This window comes from Mauremys mutica, chromosome 5, assembly GCF_020497125.1.
Source record: "Mauremys mutica isolate MM-2020 ecotype Southern chromosome 5, ASM2049712v1, whole genome shotgun sequence".
Taxonomy (NCBI): domain Eukaryota; kingdom Metazoa; phylum Chordata; order Testudines; family Geoemydidae; genus Mauremys; species Mauremys mutica.
This window is the reverse complement of record NC_059076.1, coordinates 143,941,623-143,952,864: the sequence shown is the minus strand read 5'-3', so window position 1 is coordinate 143,952,864 and position 11,242 is coordinate 143,941,623. Positions and strand designations below refer to the sequence as shown.

At 71.2% G+C, this 11,242-nt stretch overlaps 1 protein-coding gene across 1 annotated transcript; it reads right to left on the bottom strand.

Annotated features, from left to right (window-relative positions):
• Positions 1–6,048: 6,048 nt before the first annotated feature.
• LBX2 (ladybird homeobox 2) lies at positions 6,049–9,354 on the bottom strand. The gene is made up of 2 exons (XM_045019947.1): positions 9,021–9,354; positions 6,049–6,404 (listed from the first exon to the last, which is right to left on the bottom strand). The coding sequence occupies exons 1-2, from the start codon at positions 9,352–9,354 to the stop codon at positions 6,049–6,051; spliced, it is 690 nt and encodes a 229-aa protein (XP_044875882.1).
• Between the last annotated feature and the right edge of the window lie 1,888 nt (positions 9,355–11,242).

The following is an 11,242-nucleotide window of genomic DNA, read 5'->3' as shown; positions in this document are numbered from 1 at the left end:
CTCCTTAGGTGGCAGGTCTCGTGTGCGCAGCTGGAGGACAAAGGCCGTAGGTGGGGCAGGTGGGTGGGTTCCGCGGGGGCGGCTGGAGGCAGGGGAGATGTCTCAGGGGTGGCCGCCGAGGAGCCAGGGCGCCTGCTGGGTCTCAGGGCTTCTGCCCGGCTCCTGATGAAGCCTCAAGACCCCCCTCCCCGTCGGGCAGAAGCCAGAGATATCACATGGGGAGGCATGTGGGGGTCACGTGCCCTCCCTCCCCCTATTTTTGCCAGGGTTTGCTGCCCCCACTCGGTCACATGGTGCTGCCAGGCCGCCTCCCTGTGGGGAGGGGCTGCTGAGGGTAAGGGGGGGTGCCCGGCGGGCCGTGCCTCATGCTGATGTGGGGGGGCTGTAACTTTCTGCTCTCTGGTGTCCAAGGACTGGCTACGCCGTTCCAGCCACCCGCTGTCACCCGCTGGCCGAGCGTCCCGGCCCATCGGGGAGGTGGGGGTGCAGGGCTCCCCCAGGGGTCCGGCTCGGGTGGCCTCGCTGCAGGGAGCTCACAGGGTGATGCTCCGAGGGTCGGTCCCAGGAGGGGGGGAACCAAGCCCCCCCCCCGAGAGAGAGTCACCCTGAGGCAGGGGCAATGGATTCTTCCTAACATTGGGGGGCATGAGCTCCACCCCCTCTGTGACTCCGCCCCTTCCCTCAAGGCCCTGCCCCCTGGCCAGGCCAGCGAGCCGGGGCCCCTTCACTTGCCTGGGGTGGTGGGAGCCCGAGAGCAGCCCCCAACCCGTGTCCCCCAGGGCAGGGGGAGGGGCTGCAGCGCCCCACGGCTGCCCGGGCTCCCTGGGCTGCTCTCAGGGCCGGCTCCAGGTGCCTGGGGCGGCACGTGCTAAGGGGCAGCACGTCCGGCCAGTCTTGGGGCGGCCCTGGCTGCTCTCACTTGGGCCGGGATCCAGCTCCCCACCTGGCTGGGAGCTGGGCCTCAGGCGGAGGAGAAGGGGCAGGGGCCTGGGGCAGGCCTGGCCATGGCCCTTGGCCCCCCTGCCGAGGGGGCAGGCCCAGTGACGGGCTCCTCCCAGGGACAGGCCCAGAGCTGTTTGAGGGCAGCACCAGGCGGGTGGAGCCACCCAAGGTCCCCCGATGGGCCCATCACGTGCCACTTGGCTCTGAAAAGTGACTGTGCGCCTGGCCCCGCCTGCCCCAGCCTGAGCTGCTGCTCTCGCTGTCCAGTGCAGCTCCTGCGTCATCAGCAGAATTGGGTGCTCGGCTCTGCCAGGCAGGACACCTGAGCCAGCCGCGCTGCCTCCCGGCTCCGCCCTCCGGAGCACTGGTGCACCCCGCTGGGGCCTGCGGTCGAGGTGCATTTACCCCCTACCCGCGGCTAACCCGGTTCCCAGGCAGGCTTGTCAGCAGCGCCACTGCCAGGCACGTGCCTGGTGCCTGGCTCTCCCAGGCCTCACAACTGTCACACTGAACGCAGCTCCCTGCAGCCGCTGCTCAAAGGCGCTTTCGGAGCGAGATCGCATTGCTCAGCCCCCGGCTGTTCCACGGCAGGAGGGGGCAGCGTCTTGGCTCCCGCCTGGGGAACTCAGCAAGGGGCAGCGCTAGCTCCCAGCCAGGGCAGGGCCACGGGGCGAGGCCGCGCCCTGCGCCTGGGTCGGTCCCTAGCGCCCAGCCGAAGGGTCAGTTCTGCTGAGCGCCGGGGCCCTGAGCAGCCCTGGCGTCATGTCACCAGCCAAGTCCCTCGTGGGTCACCGGCCTCTCCCTGAGCCGGGGCCGCATGGGCGTGTTCCTCGGGGAACCGTGCAGGGCTTGGTGTGACGTCACCGCTCACCGCCAGCCCGCGGGCAGGTGTCCCAGGGTGCAGGCAGCTGCAGCGGGGGAGCCCAGTGGCTGCAGCGGGGGGGCGGGGCCTGCTGGAGGCACATGTGTGTCGCATAAGGGCTCCGTGCTCCCAATTCAATTGAAATCACTTTTTTGGCATGACAAGATAGAAACGGTGCCAGACTTAATCCATCACCGTGGGGCTGGAACGTGGCCCTCAGCCCCCCATGCTGCAGTAACGTGGTTATCCTAAGGCAGCCCCGGGAAACCTGCTCGCTGCCCCCGCCCTCCAGCCCGCTGCCTGCCCAGAGCCACAGGAGTGTCTGCTGCAGAGCCAGGGACAGCCACACACGCACAGACACATACACACACACGGACACACGCTCACTGACACAGACACACACATTAACAGACACACTAACATACACACATGCACTGACCCCCCCCAGACATGCACTCTGACACGCACGCACTGACACAGACACGCACGCACTGACACAGACACACACGCACTGACACAGACACACACGGATACACATGCACACATGGACACACGCTCACTGACACAGACACACACATTAACAGACACACTAACATACACACATGCACTGACCCCCCCAGACATGCACTCTGACACGCACGCACTGACGCATGCACTGACACGCACGCACCAACACAGACACACACACACACTGATGCACACGCACTGACACAGACACACACGGACACACATGCACACATGGACAAACGCTCACTGACACAGACACACACATTAACAGACACACTAACATACACACATGCACTGACCCCCCCCAGACATGCACTCTGACACGCACGCACTGACACAGACACGCACGCACTGACACGCACGCACTGACACGCACGCACTGACACAGACACACACGCACTGACACGCACGCACTGACAGACACACACGCACTGACACGCACGCACCGACAGACACACACGCACTGACACAGAGACACACACACTGACACGCACGCACTGACACAGACACACACGCACACGCACTGATGCACACGCACTGACACAGACACACACGCACTGACACAGACACACACGCACTGACACGCACGCACTGACACAGACACACACACACTGACGCACACAAGCCCTAGTATGTTGGGAACAGCTGCACTTCCCGGGAAGGAAAGTTCCCTCCCTCCCTGGAGAAGCCCCCCGAGGGGGCCAGGGGACAGAGCCGGAAGGGGGGCTGGAGCCCCCCAGGTACAGGGCCTCGCTGGGCCTTGCTCTGCGGCCGGGGACCAGCCCCTCCGCTGCTCCGGCCTTGCGCCTCTCCCCAGCTGAGTTCACTCCATTCACTCAGCAGCAGCCTCAGTTTCCCCGGGCTGTCCAGTGCCTCCCCTCGAGCCGGGGCTGCCTGAGGCCGGCGGGGTCTGGCTCCCTGCCGCTCGCGAGAGTCCCGCCGAGACCCCACCCAGGGCCAGGCCCCCAAACGGCTGGGGGGGGAGGCTCCTGGCCAAGGGGAGCCGAGAACAGCTCGCGTCCCTGGGCCCGGCAGCAAAGCCAGAGAGAGAACAAAAGGGCTGGAGCCAGGACCGAGCCAGCGAGAGAAACAATGGGAAAGGGACGGTCACGTCGGGGGGGCGGGGGGGGCGGAGCAGCAGGAATCCGAGGGGGAGGGGGAGGGGGATTCTTCCCTCCTAGGCAGGGGCCCATGGTCAAGTGACGGGGGGGAGGGGCCTGAGCGCTCTGATCTCCTGGTCTGGGGGGCGCCCCGGGGCTCTGATCTCCTGGTGGGGGGGCTCTGATCTCGGGGGGGGGGCACCCCGGGGCTCTGATCTCCGGGGGGGCTCTGATCTCGGGGGGGGGCGCCCCAGGGCTCTGATCTGGGGGGGGGCGCCCCAGGGCTCTGATCTCCTGGTCTGGGGGGGCTCTGATCTCGGGGGGGGGCGCCCCGGGGCTCTGATCTGGGGGGGGGCGCCCCAGGGCTCTGATCTCGGGGGGGGCGCCCCAGGGCTCTGATCTGGGGGGGGCGCCCCAGGGCTCTGATCTCCTGGTCTGGGGGGGCTCTGATCTGGGGGGGGCGCCCCGGGGCTCTGATCTCCGGGGGGGCGCTATTGGCCGGGGCCCGCCCGCTGCCCCTGCAGGCCGCGCGGGGGCGAAGAAAGGGCCTTGACTCCCCCGCTGGCTGCCCCCCCGCCCCCCAGTATAAACAGGCGGTGATTGATCTGCGCAGCGTCACCAGTGGGTCGCGGCCGGACGAAGCCGCTGGGGAGCCCGTGGTGAGTCACGCGGGACCCAGCTAATCCGCGGCTCCCCCCGCTCCCCCCCCGGGGCCGGCCGCCGGTTGGGGCGGGTGCGACTGGCCCCCGATCAATCACCCGCCTGGCGCGGCTGCAGCGACTCGCAAACCATATGGAGCCCGGCCGGCTCCTAATTGAATCGCAAGCGGAGCCGACACGGCGTGGAGAAGAGGCCGCGGGGGAGGGGTCCGACCCCGGCCCTGGGAGGGGCCCGCCCCCCCCCAGCTCCGCTCGGGCTCCCCGGCCCGGCCCGGCCCGGCCCTGCAGCAAGAAGGGCCGCGCCCGGCTGGTAATAAGGTGTCTCCTTTTATTCAAACTATATACACACAAAGGGGGGCGGCCCAGGCCCACTCACCCTCCCCGCGGGGAGAGCCAGGAGCAGGGCCACCCCCTTGTTCCTTTCACCGACTCCCGGAGCCCCCCCAGGCCAGGGCTCCCCCCCGCCCGCGGCAGGGAGCAGCCGAGGGACACGGACACGGACACACCCGACGGGACCAGACGACGCTAGAACATAAAATAAAATGAAATGAAATTGCACCAAATCCCCCCAGAGCGCGCCGGGAGCGGGCGGGGCGGGGCGGGCGGGTACCCCGCGCCCGGGGGGGAGGAGGGGGGAGGGGGGACAGGCGGGGTAATATGTATGGGGTGGGGGAAGGGTACCCGCGCCGGGAGGGAGGCAGGGGCAGTAGGCGGGGTAGGCTGGGCCGGGGGCAGGTACTAGGTAATAATTGGAGCTAGACCAATCTCCTAGAGCTGGAAGGGACCTTGAAAGGTCATCGAGTCCAGCCCCCCCCCCTTCACTAGCAGGACCCATTTTTGCCCCAGATCCCTAAGTGGCCTAAGCGCACGGAGGGGGCAGAGGGGTGTAGGCGGGGGTGGGGGAGCGGTAGCCCGGCCCGCAGGGGGTGGGGACAGAGGAAGGGGCAGTAGGAGGGGTAGGCTGGGCAGGGGGAAGGGGAGGGGGGGGAGGGTACCCGCGCCTGGGAGGGGCCGGGGCGAGGTAGGCGGGGGTGGGGGGAGGGTACCCGCGCCTGGGAGGGGCCGGGGGCAGGTAGGCGGGGGTGGGGGGAGGGTACCCGCGCCTGGGAGGGGCCGGGGGCAGGTAGGCGGGGGTGGGGAAGGGTACCCGCGCCTGGGAGGGGCCGGGCGCAGGTAGGCAGGGGTGGGGGGAGGGTACCCGCGCCTGGGAGGGGCCGGGGGCAGGTAGGCGGGGGTGGGGGGAGGGTACCCGCGCCTGGGAGGGGCCGGGGGCAGGTAGGCGGGGGTGGGGAAGGGTACCCGCGCCTGGGAGGGGCCGGGGGCAGGTAGGCGGGGGAGGGGTGAGGGTACCCGCGCCTGGGAGTGGCCGGGGCAGGTAGGCGGGGGTGGGGGGAGGGTACCCGCGCCTGGGAGGGGCCGGGGGGAGGTAGGCTGGGCCGGGGGAAGGGTACCCGCGCCTGGGAGGGGCCGGGGGCAGGTAGGCGGTGCTGGGGGACCGGTACCCGCGCCTGGGAGTGGCCGGGGCAGGTAGGCGGGGGTGGGGGGAGGGTACCCGCGCCTGGGAGGGGCCGGGGGCAGGTAGGCGGGGGTGGGGGGAGGGTACCCGCGCCTGGGAGGGGCCGGGGGCAGGTAGGCGGGGGTGGGGGACCGGTACCCGCGCCTGGGAGGGGCCGGGGGCAGGTAGGCGGGGGTGGGGAAGGGTACCCGCGCCTGGGAGGGGCCCGGGGCAGGTAGGCGGGGGTGGGGGAAGGGTACCCGCGCCTGGGAGGGGCCGGGGGCAGGTAGGCGGAGGTGGGGGGAGGGTACCCGCGCCTGGGAGGGGGCAGGGCGGAGGTAGGCAGCCCCCCCCCTCAGTGAGGTGTATTTGGTAAGTCCCGGGCTCTCAGTTCAGAGGGGGCAGGCGGGGGGCCGGCCTGGCCCCCAAAGCCGGCTGCCTGGGGGGGTCCCTGCCGCGGTCCCCGGGCGCTGGCCCCTGCCCCTAGTCGTCCACCTCGATCTCCTCCTCGGAGCAGGGCTCGGGGCCCGGGGGCTCGCCCAGGCCCGCCAGGCTCTCCAGGGCGGCCGGCGGCAGCTTCTTGAGCGACTCCACGTCGGCCTTCATCTCCTCCAGGTCCCGCTTGAGCTTGGCGCGGCGGTTCTGGAACCAGGTGATGACCTGCGCGTTGCTCAGGCCCAGCTGCTGCGCCAGGTGGTCGCGGTCGGCCGGCGCCAGGTACTTCTGGTAGAGGAAGCGCTTCTCCAGCTCGTAGAGCTGGTGGTTGGTGAAGGCCGTGCGCGACTTCCGCCGCTTCTTGCTGGCCGGCCGCGGCCCGAAGGCGCCCAGCGGGTCGCGACCTGCGGGGGAGAGGGAGAGGCGGTCAGGGCGGCTGCTGGCCGGGGGCACCTTCCCTGCACCGCCCCCGGCCGGGGCCAGTTCCTCGGCACCCCCGGGCCATGCGGACGCGGGTCCGGCTCCCTGGGGCGCGGCCTGCGAGCCCCCCGCACGCTGCCCGGGGCGAGACAAGGCACCTCACAGCTCGGGCTCATTTCGGCTGTGCGGGGAGAGGGAACCGCTCTGCGGGGAACAACGGAATCAGCCGGGGCAGGGCCCCGCGGGGCACCCACCGCCTCCCCCTGCAGCCTCGAGGCTTGTCCCGGGGAGCTGCTCCGTTCTCGTGCGCTCGGGGCGGTGCCCCGCACCCGCTGCCCGGGGCCGAGCCGGCTGCTGCGACTTGTCCCGGCTCCCAGGACTTCCCTGGGGCTGGGGCAGCTGGCAGCAGCGGCGGGTCGTGCCCTGCAGGCGGCCCGCGGCCTGTCCTTCGGCCTGAGGCCCGGCCGGCGGCGAGGGGCCGCGGACAGCTGGAGACAAGCTAGGCGAAGGGGCTCGAGTCACCCGAAATCGCCCGGCCCGGCCCGGCCTGACACGGACCCTGCCGGCCGGGCAGCTTCCCCGCTGTGAAATTCTCTTCTCCGCGGCTTCATTCCCCGCGCCGCAGCCCCGCAACCCGGCCGCAGCCAGGGCGAGGGAGCCAGGCCGGCCCGCGGCGGATCTCCAGCGGCGCGTTGACACGCAGCGATCGCCGCGTTTGTTACAATCCGCGGCTGGATTCACCGACTCTGAACGGAAAATCTCCCGCATCGCAGACCCGGGCCGGGTGAAAACAGCCCGCACACGGCAGCGTCTTTCTTCCGTTCTAGAATTATTGTGTGTTTCCTTCGGAGCTAAAATCTCCCCGACGGGACCGCTGCGGCGGCTCCATCCTCGAAACTCCCGGAGCCGAGCCGAGCCCAGGCCAGCCCGGCGCACATCGGTCCCCGGCCCCGCTAGCGGGTTTAGACACGGGTGTGCAGAACAGCGAGGATCGGTTCCTTCCTCCCCTCTAGGAATGTGTCTGTCCCGGCGCTGCGGTACCGCGTGTCCGACACAGACACACCGGGGCGGACGAACGGAGCCCGATGTGCGGGCCGGGTTGCCTGGAAAGGTCGGGCACCTTCGAGTCGAGTTTTGCACTTTCGGGGAGGCGCGCAGGGCCCTTTCTCGCCCGCAATGTGCCCGCTCCGAGACAGGAAACCCGCGGGCGGCAAAACGCACCAGAACTCGATGTGTTCGTAGGAGCGGAACGGGCCGGGCGGGAGAACGAGTTTAGCCGCCCGGCGGCCGGTGTCTGCCCGTGGATTGCGCGGGTTGAGTGCACCCCGCTAGTTGTGTCGAATCACACATTTCCCGGGGCCGCGGGAATTGGGTGCGCCCGGGAGAAAGTCCGAAAGAAACTCGCTGTCACGCGCCCCGCGGTCTATTTGCTACGTCTCCCGGGGCCATCGCCGGCTGTTCGTACCGGCCTGTAGGCGGGCTCCCTTTGGAATATACCCGGCGTGTCGGGAGACTCGTGCGTGTGCCCCAGAAACCCGACACGCGGCTGTGCCGCAAATCCAGAGCCCGCGTTTGGCGCGCGGCGCCCGGGAGAGCGGATTCCACGCACCTTGGTGTAAATCCCCGCGTTCCCCCGCGGGCCGGGGAGCAAAACCGGGTCCCGTTTGTTTCACCGCCCCAATAACTGTAACAATGTCTGTGCCAAGCGGAACGGGAACCCGCCGCTGGTTCCTGCGCGGGGGAGGCTCCAGCCCCGCGGAGCTGCACAGACAGCGCCGGATCCGCGTGCCTGGGCCGGGCTGGCGAGTTACCGGGAGTCGGTCGGTCTGTCTGGGGAGCGGGGACTGAGTCTTGCACCAGACCAGGCCCGGCACAAGCTAAGGCTGCGGCTCGCGGCCTTTCCCGACCGGAGTCTGACCGGTCCGGGGCGCCCGGCTCCAGGCGGCCCGCGGCCCGGGAGTGTCCCGGCGCCCGGCACTGAACAATGGCCGCCGCCGCCCCATTCTTACCCGGACTCACACCCTGAATCCCCCCGGCTCGGAACGCGCCGCGGGCACCGCGCTGTGCAGCGCGGGACAAGCGAGCCGCGTCTCCGAAACGTCAGTCGGTTCTGCCCTCGCCGGTGCTTTTCTTGCACAACCAGGCCGAGCTCGGGGGAGCTGCTGCCCCCGGCAGAGCCCGGGCACCCGCGGGGTAACGGGCCCCCGCCCGGGCCGCACCGCGCTAAGGAACCTGAACCCTCAGCCCCGTCCCTCCCGCTTCCCCGCCCGCAGCTCCTGGGCCCCGGGACTCTCCCCAGCGCGGGGCTTCGCCCTCCCTGCCTGCTGCGGGACTCCCCTGCGCCGGGCGCTTTCGCTTTCTCCGGGACCGAAGTGTCCCGGGCCCCGGGCGGGGGGAGCCGCGGGGCCGCCAGGGTCCCGGAAAGAGCCCGGCGCAGGTCGGGGCCGCCTCTCCTTCCCATCTCCCAGAGGCCGCCGGCCGGCAGCCGGGTCAGCGCCGTGCTCCCCCCTGGCAGCCAGGGTCGGCAAGGCCGGAGCCCCGGGGGAGGCCGCCCTGGCCTTGGCCCTGGCCACCGTCCCGCCCCGGCCGCGCCCCGGTACCTTCCGCAGCCTGCAGCACGTTCACCTCCAGCCCCTGGAAAGTTTTGCTGGCCAGCTCCTCCAGGGCGCAGAGCGGGGAGGACGGGGCGGGCACGCCGCCCCGGGGCGCTCCGGAGCCGGCCGCTTTGTCCAGCAGCCGGGGCGAGGGGGCGCCGGGCCCGGCGGGCGCTTTCCGCACCGACGGCTTGCTCAGGATGTCCTCGATGCTGAACGGGGTCAGCGGCTTGTTGGAGTTGGCCGGGGGCGGCAGCTGGTCCAGCGGGCTCCTCCGCCTCTCCTGGCCGGCGGGATACAAGAGGGGGGCCGCCGCCTTCCCTTCCTTGGCGGAGGTCATGGCCCCAGAAGAGGGGAGCCCCCGCCCGGCCCCGGGCTCCTGGCTCCGCGTCCTCCGCCGGGCAGGGGCTCAGCAGCCCCCCCGAGCCATGGGGCCGGGTCCCCCCAGGAGACTGAGCTCCCGGGCTCCCAGCCGCCGCCCCCGCGCCCGCTGCTGCCAACGCTCACACCTCCCCGAGTCCCCCCGCGGGGGCCTGGAGCGAGGGGCCCGGCTCCCAGCTGCGGGGCTCCCCCGGCTACCCGCTAACGAGTCACCGCTGATTCGGAGAGTTCAGTTCTAGCCAAAGCTTCCCCCTCGCTGGCCCGGCGCTGGAGCCTTAAAGGGACAGGGCCAGAGTCACTAATTGGGCACCGGGGTAGGAGGAGCCTCAGCTGGAGTATTCGCAAAGTTTGGGAGCTGGCGGGAGTGGGAGGGGGACCCCTCTTCCAAGGGCCCGCTGCGGGGGGCTGTCCCCGCGGCTCAGGCCCCGCTGGTGGTGGTGGGGGGTCCCCGAGGACCAGGCCCCCCAGAAGCGCGGAGACACACTCCGCAGACGGCCCTTGGCAGACACACGGGGCCCAGCTGGTGGGGAGCCCGAACCCGCGGCCTGTTGGCCTGGGATCCCCGCAGAGCCCCCAGCGACCCCGCTCCGCCCCCAGCGGCGGTAGCGGGACGTGCCGGACGCTCGGGTCTGGGGCCTGCGGGCGGCCTCGCGTTCCGGGCCCCGGGGACCCGCTGCCCCGGGCCGGGCTCTGCACACGCGGGCCGGGATGGTCACAGGCGGCTCGTGCGGGGGCGACCGTCCCCGTCCTGGGAGCCCAGCGCGGGGCGGGCCGGGCTGTTCCCTACGAACCTGCGCCCGGAGCCGGGGCCGTCTGGGCTCGGGCGCTCGCCCCTTCGCCGCAGCGGCTTTGTCCGGAGGCTCCCGGCAGCCGCTGTTCGCCTCGCTCCGGCGGGGCCCTGCCTCGGCCTCCGTCGGGGTTAGGTGGACGCGCGGCCCCGGCTGTTGGCTGCTCCGTGCGGGGCTCCGGGTCCTTGCCAGGCTCCCCGGCGGTGGCGTGTCCGGCCCGTGCCCGGGGCGGCGCGCAGGGCGGTGGCTGTAGCTCCGCTGCCGCGAGTGGGACTCGGGTAGCGGCCCCACGAGCCGGCCCTGCTCGCCGCCTGCCCCTTGCAGCCCTCGGGTGGGGGCCGCGGCTGCAGCCCGCCGAGGCCCGGGCCCAGCCTCCGCCGGCGCCCCGGCCCCTCCAGCCCGCTCGCTAATGCAAGGCAGACCCGGCCCCAGCCATATAAAAGCGAGCGATAAAAGGCTTTTCCTGGACTATCGTAAAGAGCTTTTCAAAGTTCCTGCGGCCGGCGGGCCCGGGCCATGTGCGGCGCGTCTGGGCCGCGCCTCCCCTCCCCACCGCAGCCGGGTGCGCGGCTCCCTCCTGCGGCCCTTCACCCCGGCTTCCCCGTCCCCCCGCGGGGCTGCTGCCGTCCCAGAAATTTATTAGCTCCCTGCTCTGAATGCCCCATAAAAGCGCAGGGGCCGCCGCGTCTGGCAGTGATTAGGGCTCCGGGCCCGGGGCTCTGCGCTGGTTTTGGGTTTCACAGCGCGGCCCGGCTATAAACCCTCGTACAAATGGCTTTCTGATCCCGCGCACTTGTAAACCGCCCTGCGCTGCGCCAGCTGGGCCGGCAGCCGGGGACCCGCGGCCAGGCTGTCTGGGGCCGGGACACACACACAGGGCGCCCGGGACAGATCAGCGCCCTTCCCGGCCCGGCCCCCGGGGGCGGGGGCGGACACGGAGAGGGCCCCGCGCCCGGGCCCAGCTGCGATCCTGGGTTCAGAGCGGCCCTGGGAGACTCGTGTCACTGTGTCTCCACGGGGCCGGAGCAAACCCGCTGCGCAAGGATCAGCCTGCGCACA

Coding starts and splice junctions, on each gene's coding strand:
- LBX2 (XM_045019947.1), bottom strand. CDS start 9,354: ATGACCTCCGCCAAGGAAGGGAAGGCGGCGGCCCCCCTCTTGTATCCC. Junction 6,405..9,020: donor CGTGCTGCAGGCTGCGGAAG/GTACCGGGGCGC, acceptor TCTCCCCCGCAG/GTCGCGACCCGCTGGGCGCC.